The sequence below is a fragment of the Sinocyclocheilus rhinocerous genome, unplaced genomic scaffold, assembly GCF_001515625.1.
Source record: "Sinocyclocheilus rhinocerous isolate Xijiao unplaced genomic scaffold, SAMN03320098_v1.1 scaffold5064, whole genome shotgun sequence".
Classification (NCBI taxonomy): domain Eukaryota; kingdom Metazoa; phylum Chordata; class Actinopteri; order Cypriniformes; family Cyprinidae; genus Sinocyclocheilus; species Sinocyclocheilus rhinocerous.
In genome coordinates, this window is record NW_015636846.1 from 153528 (window position 1) to 166634 (window position 13107).

The window sequence follows — 13107 nt, forward strand, 5'->3', positions numbered from 1 at the left end:
AGCCGAAGATCAAACCGTGCCGTCATCAGTTCTTCCGCAGTATCATGCAGCAGAATAATAGTCCTCCGCTGCTGCAATTGTACGGATTCTTAATGCATTTATTGCAACTACATCTCATCATTTTTCATCACACAAACAGACTAATGCATAGCTCGACACAACTTGTACCGGGGCAGAGTCTAGACAGTGCTTTCTTCTGTGGAGACCAGCGGTTCTTAAAGTGATAGGGGGTCCGCAAAATAATTTGCAAACACTACACAAATAAAAATATACATTTTACCATACGACTATTTAATGACTTAATAAAGTTATTTCCCCTCGATGGGGAAAAAATCCAAGTGAACATCAATCAGTACTCAATATTAATTTAAACTGCTTTAATTATGACTGCTGCTTATTTCCTGTGCACTTCAATACTGGTCTGCGCTTGACTGTACTCGCGTCTGTCTGCGTATTGAGTTTATTTAACCCATCGCAATTTATTGGAACTGTGTGAAAAAGAGTAGGCTTTTTTTTTGGAAAAAAAAAAAATAATAAAAAAACATTTTCTCATTTTTCTACTTTCAATATTAAATTAAAAAAAACAATGACCAAATGATACACGGCTTTTTTTTCGGAAAAAAAAAGAAGAAAAAAAAAAGAAGAAGAAAAAAACGGAAAAGGAGCCCTTTTCTCATTTTTCTACTTTCAATATTAAATAAAAAAAACGAATGACCGAATGATACACGGATTATATTGCTCCAGACTTACTGATTTAAAAATTATAATTAAACTTTATTTGGAGTACTACTTGTGTACAATGCACATTTCTTAATACAGTATTAAGCCTAAAGTGTGTTCTAATGTCTCTATTGATGAGGACTTTATGAATTTTGAATAATATCAGTCTTTAAATGCAAGATATGTAGTTGGACTTCAGCACTACTTCTGCACAATTAAAGTGCATTAAGTACAAAATTAGTTGTAACAATTTAGCAGACTTAAAGTATACCATTTTAGTATACTAAAAGTACAATTGCAGGGATAATAAAAAAACATTTTCTCATTTTTCTACTTTCAATATTAAATTTAAAAAAACAATGACCAAATGATACACGGCTTTTTTTTTCGGAAAAAAAAAGAAGAAGAAAAAAACGGAAAAGGAGCCCTTTTCTCATTTTTCTACTTTCAATATTAAATAAAAAAAACGAATGACCGAATGATACACGGATTATATTGCTCCAGACTTACTGATTTAAAAATTATAATTAAACTTTATTTGGAGTACTACTTGTGTACAATGCACATTTCTTAATACAGTATTAAGCCTAAAGTGTGTTCTAATGTCTCTATTGATGAGGACTTTATGAATTTTGAATAATATCAGTCTTTAAATGCAAGATATGTAGTTGGACTTCAGCACTACTTCTGCACAATTAAAGTGCATTAAGTACAAAATTAGTTGTAACAATTTAGCAGACTTAAAGTATACCATTTTAGTATACTAAAAGTACAATTGCAGGGTATTTTTATTAAGTACATAAAAATGTACTTGTAGTAAATTTAGCATGAAATAAATGTATTTAAAATACATTTTAGTATATTTATGTTTCACTAGGGAAATATCGCACTGAAATGTATTATATTTGGAATATATCACAAGAGTTAAGGTGTATATACTGATTTAAGGTGCTTTGTCATTATGTGGAGCTTGACCACCCCAGTCGCCATTGACTTTCACTGTGTCAAAGAGCTGCATTAACATTCTTCAAAACGGCACCTTTTGTGTTCAACAAAAGAACATCATGTAGGTTTCTAATGACATGAGGGTCAGTAAATAAAGACAGAACCTTTATTCTGTGAAAATACGACTGTGTGTAGTTGCTAGTTTTTTGCTTTTTTCTTGTGTTCCCTCTTCATTCCGCACCCTTCACATCTGACTCATCTAGCTATTAGAGACTGTGCCTGAGCTACGAGTTATGTCAGCTGTTTTGAAAGAGACCACTTGTCTTCTTGTTTGCCTGAATTATCTCTCTTTGTTGTATCTTAATGCACCACCTGCATCTGTATGTGTGGCCAAGAACCGAGAAATATGACAATGATGCACTTTCAGTAGTTATTGCGTGTTTAATCTATGCTAAATTGTGTATATGAGATTGGGCGATAAAAAATTCATGTGTGGGTCTGCCAAGTGAGTCAACAAATTAAGCGATCCCATGTAACTGGATATTTTGCCAGAAGGAGGAAATGCTAATATTCATAAGGCATGAGCTGGAACAAGTTTTAGAGCGTATGGTGTACATTAACATCAGAAAAAGGAGGTAAAGAGTTGGATTTCTGGTTCCCCTGCCATAAGGCACACAAATAAAAGTCTAAACAGAGTACACACAAGCAAAACACAGAAAGAGGAACAAGTAGGCTACATATTTTGTTTCAGTCAGACATCTGCACAAAGCCAGCAAACACAAATTGCAGCAAAGCACCTGTGATTATGGTGTTTTTGTGTGTGTGTTTCTGTGCAAATCATTATACCACTGATTGCGCGCTGCAGACGCTCCGGTTGGTTTTATAGTGTGCTGATAACACCGCATCGATGTCCTCATCCGAGTCCTAAAGCACAAACACGTCCTTCAGCGAATATTACATTGAAAACAGCACTGATTTCCTTTACACCATCACTTCACTCTGTGATATGATATCAGAAAAATCACATTACAGAAGGTTGTCTCTTATCATTTTAACTCCCTGTCTGGAAATCATATCCTGCACACAGGAAAAAATGATTGCAAGTGAGAAGTGGTTTAAGAGACTGTCTGAAAGCTACCACATCGTTCAGGCCTGGAACTGAGCGGCATCGACTAATCAGAGGGTCTTCACTGAACCCCTCACCAGGATTACTGAGGTCCACCTCAGAGCGACTGCGATCTGTGAAGAGAGGAAGATGCTGTGATTAACCAAATTTCTGGCTATTTTATATTTTATAATACTTCTAAAGACACAGTGAAGTCCAAAATTCTGAGACCAGTATTGAAAAAGTAAATTTTTTTTTTACTATATTAACATCATTTAAGATGAACTGAAATATTAAAACAAATTTCAGAATGATTTAGTATGTTCATGTAAACCCTGATGATCATGTTCTCCACTCCAGCATGATTTGATCCAAAGAGCATCTTGTGCTTCAGTGGAAGCAAGAGCATCTGACAGTTTGTGCAGTAATGCTAACATGGACTAAAACAGCGGTTCTCAACCGGGGGTCGAGGCCCACTAAAGGGGGCCTCAAGAAGACTTCAAATAAACAATAAGACAATAAGAAAAAAACATGCTAATACAAGTAAAAATATGTTATTTGAAAGAACAGGGTTCTCACTATATTGAAAAACTTGGATAAATGAGGCAGCCTAATTAGTGTGAAAAAAAGTGTTATTTCTAGACCTGTAGAAGTCATGCAAATTAATAACATAGTGTAACTTCACAGGTAGTTTCATACATTTTATAAATATACATTTATCTAGTTATGCCAAGCTCTAAAATATTTTATCCTGTAGAAGTAAAAAATATCATTATCCAGTAAATCACAAACAACTCAAAATATAATGGGGTCTTTAAATACTGTTGTGGACAATGGGAGGACTTAAGAGTCAAAAAGGTTGAGAATCACTGTTCTAAAAATGCTTGTTTTATTAGTGACCTAAAGTGCAGAATCTTAATAGAGCAATTGCACAGAATCTTAAATATTTCTACACATACATATTTCTCTATTATAAAACGGATAATTCCGGTCCTTGATTCTGATTGGTTGAGCCGCGTTCGAAGCTGTTGTAAATTACACTACAAACATACACCTTTGTTTACTTCTGTCTGTTGCTTGGCAACCACTTTGTTGGAACCACAACTCTTTCTGAGGAACTACATTGTTTGGTGGAAGAATACTGTTTTTATTTATATCATTACACTTTATTTGCTCGGTTTTATTCTGTGAAACCTTACTATGTATATGGAATAACCGTTTTATAAAAGCAATAAGCGCCGTGAAGCATTTTAGTATATTTCCGCTTCGCGTCGTGTCTAACAATGCCCCTTAGCTGTTATAAATTCACTGTAAACCACGGCTTCTTGGGGCTGATTGCTTTATTTTTTACTTTCTTTTTTATTGATTTTTCAAGAAAATATATATTAAAAAAAAAAAAAACAGTAGAACAAGGGGTATAACATTCTGTTTTTGAGGCAAGTATAGGTTTAAAAATTCACAGACATTTTTTATTGTTTACTCCATTTCTTCTACATATACTGTATTTCTATTTAGCATGATGTAACTGTTTATTCCCATGTTTAAATCAGATTCTGAAGCACACATTTTCAATGTGGTCTCAAGACTTTTTCAAGTTTTTAATATTACAGTGAACTGATGTAAGGACAGTTTTGAGGGCAAATGTCGTTACTAGTGTCATTGGCAGGAATAGTATATATGTCAAGTTGTTGCCATGGTGATACCTGATGAGAGGGAGGCTCTGGATACGGCAATAGAGGGTGTGCTAGAATCCATTTGTCTCCGCCCATCCGCCATCTTTTCAGGAACGCTGTCACTGCTTTGTATACTAGACACGCTCTCTGCCCCATCCGGCTGAATAAACATGCACACACACAGACACTAAACACTGCTTTCCTGTCATGCACGCAAATCTGTATACAGGAATGCAATTGTGCGATCATGTGTTACCTTGTTTCTCGTCTCCGTCTGGTTTGGTGTTTTCACCATTTGTGCTCTCATGTTATTGGGTACTGTTGGTAACCCTGACGATTCCACTGCAACCGCTCTCTTCCTAAAACACAGACACTTAATGAGAGTGAAACACAGACAGCCTTAATGAGCAGACACATGCTGGCACAGAATGAAACACTAGCTTACTGCACTCAAGTTTATACTGCCTACCATTTTTCCAAATTAATATGTGAAACGGTATGCAACAGGATTCATTTCAAACAGCGGGAGGCTATATTGTTCTCACTAAGTATACTGCATGTTCAAAATCATGGTTTTTATTACTCCTGGCTCATTTGTCATATTGTAAATGGTTAAGTGCATTGCATTATGGGATACAGCGTTTACAGTGTTACATTTTAGCAAATGCATACAGAAGAAAGCATAAAAGCACAAATACTATTAACTGCAAGAACCGTATCACAGTAAGTGATTTCAAGCATAGCCAACTCAATGGACTGTAAATGATGCCCCTCACCCTTTCCTGTTCTTCCCTGTGCTTTTCTGGGATTGGGGCGTAGCTGATCTCTCAGACTGTGGCGTGGATGATCTCTCCATCTCTGATGATCTGTGAGCAGAGCCTCCATCTCCATAAACAAAAACAGATATTCATAATAAAAGTAAGCAAATCAAAGCCATTTAAGCTAAAAACAATCAATTCACTTTTATTGTGGGAATTTCATCTAAAAATTGTCAAAAAATGTGAGAAACAAAACAGAGAAAACAATATTATGGATAGAGGATATAAATTAAAAATGTATTGATGGATTTGTTTATAACAACACACAGCTTTTCACTTCACAAGTTGCTAAATGGTGGACGAGTCGTGTGGATTACATGTGGATTATTGTGATGCTTTTATCATCTGTTCGGACTCTCATTTTGATGGCACCCATTCACTGCAGAGGATACATTGGTGAGAATGAGATGCAATGCTTAATTTCTCCAAATCTGTTCTGATAGAGAAATAAACTCAACAAAGCAAAGCTCTTGGATAGCTTTAGGGTGAGTAAATCACATCATTGGAGAAGCACTAATTAAACGGCACTGTTTTGGTCAATGATTCCATCCGTCAAAAATATTTTTTCATAAAATATTATTCACTATAAATGACCATTAATCAATGCAAAACCTGATCAGGATTCTACTTTTTATTGACAAAGCTGCTGTGAAACTGGACATGCAAAAACAATGATAATATATTTTTTGTATATACTGAAACATGTAACTATTCTAGTTCAAATCATTAAAAATTTTCCATTATGTCAGGGCTGACAGTGTGTATGTATGGCAACATTTACAGGCACTGTTTGATGGATGTCTGTGTTGACACAAACTCTGATTTGGTCTCACCTGGAGGACTGCTGATGATTGACTGTTTGACTACATCACTGCTGGCAATGATGGCATGTTGGTACCTCTTGGATCTCTCTTCCAGAAACCATTCTCCTGTAACCACCTTCAGCTCCCTAAATCAGCCAGTCACACACAGACAACACTGTGTAAGCACCAATTATATAAGTGCCAATCACAGCCTAATTGGTTCACCTATTAAAGAGCCTATGAACTGTTGACACAGTTCCTATTGAAACAAAAAGCTGGGGCAGAATATGGACTAAAACCCAAAAAACTCAATTTCATGGTGTCTACTATCTATTCACCATTACAGACCAGAGTGTGTATGGATGTTGTGTGTGACTCACGCAGTCTTCGCACACACGGTGCATTTGCAGTTGCTGTCTGGAGGCGTAGCAGTGCAGAAGTTGCAGATGCGCCGATGACAGTTGGTGCACACATTACCCCTCTGCAGGATGAGACCCAGAGCACGCAGACATACAGCACACTCACGCTGATCCGCTGAACTACGCCGCCCGGCTCGCTTCAGTTCCAGAAGCTCATTTTTCAGTTTCCTGTAGAGGCACAACTGGCATCACTGTTGGGGAGTAACTAAATGTATTCACCCCATAAATTAACTACAGTAGGTCTGCTGCTTTGAACACAGTTCATCTATTTCAAAAATACATTTTCAACGCCACATGGCAATTTTTATGTTACTTTCACTGACATACAGTATGTAGTCCTGGAAAGTGATTCATTCTAGTGAATTGGTTCATTCGGATGCTCCTTTTAAATTTACAGATTCTAAAAGAAGAGTCATGGATTTGAGTCACTACATTTTAACCTGAATATTTAGTTCATTATGTGTTCAAATCAGTTATTTAAATTACTTATGGTAGTCTTCAAGTTTTTTGTGTTGTTGTTGTATTTACTATCATTTATTTTTGATGCACCCAAATTGGAATTGCTCATTCATTCATAAACCCATTTTTTTTGTGCAATTCAATTATAAATTATTCAATGCATTTAGCTACTTTTCTTGCACAGTAGCTAACTACTTTTGCAAAAGAGTGTGTTTGTATGTGTATATAAATAAAATGTGTATATATTTAAAGAAAATGACTGCTTGTGATGAAATGATGTGCGTTGAAGACGCTACCTGATGCGTTTCTCCTCTCGTTTGCGGAGTTTCTCGTCTTTCTGGAGAACACTCAGGATCATCTGCCTTTCGTGCTCCAGGAGGAAGGACAGATTAAGGGAATCGGTTGTCTTTGCCATGACCATTTAAAGAACTGCTCACAGAGCACCAGGAAGACTCAGCCAATCAAACTGGCCACAAACCACTAACAATTATGCTTCATGAATGCAGCTGGAATCCTCAGTCAGAATGAAGGATTGCTTCAGTTCATCTTCACATCCCCATAAAGGTCATCTGCCCGGACCTTTAGACAATATCATTCATCTCTTGACAATTGTGGCAGGTCTTGTGATCCTATTGGTCAGTGCATTGTTAACCTTTTCACCTGCTGAATGCCTGCAAGCATAACATCCATATAAAAACCATCAGTGATCAATCAGGGTATTTTAGGTCTCATACTTATTGTATAACTAACTAGTGAATCATGATTTACCTTATAACCTAGTTGAAGTCAAAAGTGTTTAATAAATGTTAAGAAATAAAACAAGATGCTCCCAGTAGAATTTTTTTTTCTATTGAAACCAAAGGGTCAGAGAGATATGGTCAAAAATGATAATGAAAAACCTATTATTACTCTTTTAATGCAAAAAAATATATATATTAAAACCATAATGAATATCTAAATGAAATGGATCACATATATGTATAGAAATCCAAAAATATACATAAGAATAATTCAGAGGCAAAATCAAGCACTTTTTATGTGGTTCAGCATTACAGACTATATTATGGTTTATGATGATCTTTATTATCTGCTTTGTGAATAGACTGACAGTCCAGATGTCAGTATGAAAGCCCAGCCAAACTGATACAGCTACAGCTACAAGTCACCATTTAGGTTTTTATCTAAAGTGACAATACACTAATTGCAGTGGCAGTCTGCCAGCGGCAATCTGGGGTGAAGTGGCTCGCTCGAGAGCACAAGAGTAATAGAATTAGGACAGTAATTACTGTACATCAGGCATACTTGGGACCGAACCTATAACCTTTGCATTTATAGCCGACACTTTCCACAAATAGGGTAGATAATAGAGCTTGAAGTCTATTAGATAATGAAACTGTACATTCTATTAAAATAAAAATACATGAATGGGTATTCTATTCTGTAAATTAAAGAAATTTTTTCTTACAACAAGCTCAGTTATAAGTGTTGAATGATTCAGCATAGCAAATGCATTCAACACTATAATATGTGTAAAAAAAAATTAAGAAAATGGAAAAAAAGAGATTTACTTCTCTTCCTGCCATGCTATTTTTTTTTCTTTTTTTTGAATTTGATAAAATACACCAGAGGAAACATCATGCTATAAAATGGTTACCTGAAAATTGTTAATTATCAATATGTTTTGTTCTATTAATATGATATTTACAAACCATTTTTAATTATTCATTTATTTTAACTTTTAACTATTGTATGTCAGTAACAACATACATAAGTTTAGCTGATATTCATTACTACAATTAATAATGTATATTGCAATAGTATAATATTATTAGGATTATTAGAATATTGTTAACAGTCATCAACAGTCAATATTATTATTATTATTATAAAATAAGCTTATGTATGTTATTATTTTGACATTCCCATATGATTTAAAGGGGTCCTATTATGCTTTTTCATTTTTTGAATTTTAGTCAGTGTGTAGTGTGTATGAGGAGGTCGTGGTTAGAACGCTTGGTTGAGTGCATCAGACAAGACAACGACGAAGAAGAAGTGCTGCTGTAGCCTCAAGTTTTCGCAAGTTATTACACATGTACCTGAATAATTATGTAAATATGTATGTTACAATTAAGAAAACATTTTTATAATAAATTGCTGACAGTACAATACTGGACAATGATGTAATCTGCAGAATTTACACTTCAATTATGAGACTACAGTGTTTCCCATACATTGATGTATTTGTGGCGCCCGCCACAATATCAAAACTGACCGCCACAAATAGATTTTCCAAAAGGCTTTGACTTCGTTGAATAAACATAGGGCCGGCCCTAGCATTTTAGGGACCCCAAGCAGATTTTCAAAAGAGGTCACACACAGTGCCTAACGTGATTTAGCCAAAAAAAAAAACAACAACAATACCAATAACGTTACCTCTCTAATATGTCTCGCAATATCCGTGCGTGCAAAGATCTGCGCGATCCTCTTGTTCAATATTCTCGGGGTCTGAATCCGGCTCAAATTGATATGGAGCAGACGGAACTTGCTGCTTTGGCAAGGGGCGGGGCTGTACTGAAACACCGTCTAAGCTTTTCGCCAATCACAACGCACTGGGACAGCTAACCAATCACATCACATTTCGTTTTTCGGAAGGCGGGCCTTCATCAAACCCGGAACTAATCGAGCCGTTTGTGCCAGGCTGGGGAGAAAGGTATTGTAATAATGTAAATTATGTGAAAAAATTATGCGTTTTTCGAACCACCAAGCATGACAGCATGTTCTAGTACACCCCCAAAACAAAATCAAGACTTTGTAAAAGAGCATAATAGGAACCCTTTAAATTGTTGAATACAGTCAAGAAGACAATCAAAACCATTGAGTTGATTGGGTTAAAAAGGTTCCATCCTATGTTGATTTTATGTTAAACATAAAAGTTTGTATATCATATCTAGTGGTTCTCTCCCTAAAGAACATTTCGCAATTATTGCTTTAAAGAAACATCATGGGACACCAATTTGTATTCTTAGAAAGTGCCAGCTCTGATCTATAACAATTTCATGTTCAGTTGTCTTTGCTGGAAGCCCCGTCGAGACTAAGCATTGTACTGGCTTAGATCTGTGGACGACTTTAATTTCCTGTTTGAAGCACTGATTTATGGGTCATATCCAACACCCAGCACTGTCTGTGTGCATGATCTGGGTTAATATGTAGCAGTTACTGCATGTATGTCATCTTATCTTCGTTCCAGGTTTGTTTGAAATCAGTAGTGAGTGACAAATGGGGAGGACAGAAAATATGCATTCCAGTGTGTGTGTGGGCATGACTCGCTTTCCTATATTCTGTTGTCTGTCTGACAGAATCTGATACACCATGTCTGACAGGCCAGCCTACATAATCAGAACCTTCAAAAGCTGTTTTTCACACCATCATTTACACTTAGAAATGTGCCTGCCGCCGGTGACACAACCACACACGTACGTGTCACACACAGGTGACAAATTATTTGTAATGTCACAGCACAAAAATTGAACTGCATGTGTGTATGTTTGTGCCTTTGTGTGTAACTGAGGTTCTTGTTCCATTAAGTGTCTGACTCACCAGGAAGACGTGGAGCAAAATTAATTCAAATTTCTCATGCGAGAACTGTTTACAGGGACACACAAACGCGCACACAAACTCCATGATCTCTGAAAGTGTAACTTCAGTTTCTCCGCTAAGGAAAAGGCCAGCATGGGCCAGCAATGTCTAGCAGCACTAATTTAAAAAATCTCTTCTCCCTCTTACTGCCATCATTGTCAGGCAGTTGTTAGTATGTGTTTGAGTTTGAATGTGTTTGCGTTTGAATGTTTTTGAGTCTGAAGGTTGGTGTGTTCATTATAAACTCCTGAGCTGCTTTAATAAAAACAATTACAGGGTTACAAAAGGTGCGGTAACTCACTGGATCCCACCCTAAGTACACACATTAGTGTACACAAAGCCCTGCATAAACATACACCAACACATAGTTCTCTTATGTTGTTCAACAATATACAGTACCGTTCAAAAGTCAGGGGCCAGTATGACTTTTAATGTTTTTTTAAATAAGTCTCACCACGGCTGCAATTATTTGATTAAAAAATACAGTAAAAACAACAATATCATAAAATATAAAAAAAACGGTTATCTATGTGAATATATTTTAGAATGTTTTTCTGTGAGGCAAATCTGAAATTTCAGCAGCCATTACTGTCTTCAGTGTCACATGATTCTGCAGAAATCATTCTAATATGCTGATTTGCTGCTCAAGAAAGATTTCTTATCATTATCAATGTTGTTTTGCTGCATAATATTTTTGTGGAAGCAATGATACATTTTTCATTAATGAATATAAAATTAACAAGGACAGCATTTTAATAAACATAGCCTATTTTAAATAGATTATAGACTATAAATAAAAAGTTAATGCAATTTAATGCATCCTTGCTGAATAAAAGTATTAATTTCTTTTAAAAAATCTTGCTGACTTCAAACCTTTGAACAGCAGTGTACTTTAAATGAATAGTTTTGTCATCATTTACTCACCCTCATGTTGTTACAAACCTTCATTGCTTTCCTTCATCCATAGAACACAAAAGGAGATATTTAGATAAATGGTCACACTGCTCTTTTTCAATGAAAGTGATAAACTTAATAGCATCTGCCTCCATCTTTTGTGACCAGTCATAAGGATTTGAAATAACAGGAGGGTGAGAAAATGCTCTTCTATTCAAATTCAAATTTTCATGTGAAAACTAAATCCTTAAATAGCAATAAAATAGCCTAATCCATTCCACACCGCCATATACCTGGACTAATTAAAAAGACACAACAACACCAATTTCAACAACACCCACAGCACTGTTAATTCATTGGTACCCCAGGCTCTAGTGAATATTAAGACACCAGACAGGAATAATGCTGCCTTCAGGTCCTCCTGGGAAATTCCTATTTACTAGCTCAGAAGTCATCATTACGATGTGATGTGAGTTCAAATGATTTTGGCTGGGAAAAAACTTACTGACAAAACACAGGAAGCGTTTCCGCCCTATGCAACCTAATAAAGAACACGGGATGCACATTAGATTTGAAATTGGTTCTTTATCTGTGCATTTTATCTTTCTAATGCTGAAATGTATAGTTGCACAAGCCTGTCACTTCATGAATGGCTAAACGAGTAGCATTTTCTGACAAGCCTTATTTGTATTTTTCATCAATAGTACGCTGAACACATGAAAGTTAGTTTTCAGCACGTTTTAATCGTGACGACTCACAATCCTGATTTTTCCCTCTGGTAAATAAGACACTGTTATGCCATTCATGTGTAAATACTAGGGATGCACCGATACCACTTTTTCCAGTACTCGCCCGATACCGATACTTTTATTTTTGGTACTTGCCGATACTGAGTACCGATACCGATATTTTTATTGCATTTGTACATTTTTTAAATATTGGGTACAGAAACCAAAAGGGTATGTATAATGTTAGTTGGTTAACTTCATTTATCAAATAGATACAGTCGATACCAGTATCGGTATCGGTGCATCCCTAGTAAATACGATCATCCCAACAAGACCTGAAAGCAACATTAAAGATGACAAACATGCTGCAAGAACCATGGGAAATGTAGTTCAGTGCATAAATCTCAAGAGAGCAAGTCAACAAGCTGCCAGTCCAGCTCTCAGCTCAGTAATTACTCCTCTAATGATGGAGACACATTCACCAACAACACCTGGCTTAATGGAGATTAGACTCATACATGTTTTATGCCTTTCAGAGAGGCTGTATTAGCATAATAAAAAGGGACAAAAAGCTATGAAATGCAGATTAGCAACTAGCAAGACAAAACTGGATATTGGGTAGTAAGTATATAGTGGTTGACCGATAAGAGATTTTGAGTATTCAACACCAAATATCAAAATCTAGACAGCAGGGTGGTAAACAGTCAATATAATGCAAATGTACATGTTTATTATAATGTCAGAAATTACATTATATTACACAAACTAACACAAAGAGGAACAACTTTTTAATCACAAAATGACCCTTGTCTATTTCAAAGTAATCATATATGCAGCCCTCTACGGACACCTTGGCAATTGAATCGCCATTGGCTAGTAAATTTTTTAGTTTACTCGCCAGACTGAT

General features: G+C 35.9%; 1 protein-coding gene across 2 annotated transcripts in view; it reads right to left on the minus strand.

Annotated features, from left to right (window-relative positions):
• The window catches only part of LOC107748209 (synaptotagmin-like protein 5), a 23009-nt gene that overhangs the window by 8217 nt on the left and 1685 nt on the right, over nt 1-13107 (minus strand). For both annotated transcript variants that reach the window (XM_016562924.1, XM_016562923.1), the window contains exons 2-9: nt 7239-7613; nt 6445-6651; nt 6095-6210; nt 5220-5328; nt 4700-4802; nt 4474-4603; nt 2804-2904; nt 2512-2589 (exon numbers count right to left, since the gene is read on the minus strand). In XM_016562924.1, the coding sequence (XP_016418410.1) occupies nt 2512-2589; nt 2804-2904; nt 4474-4603; nt 4700-4802; nt 5220-5328; nt 6095-6210; nt 6445-6651; nt 7239-7363 (969 nt within the window). In that variant the 5' untranslated portion in view covers nt 7364-7613. The remainder of the gene's footprint in view (nt 1-2511; nt 2590-2803; nt 2905-4473; nt 4604-4699; nt 4803-5219; nt 5329-6094; nt 6211-6444; nt 6652-7238; nt 7614-13107) is intronic.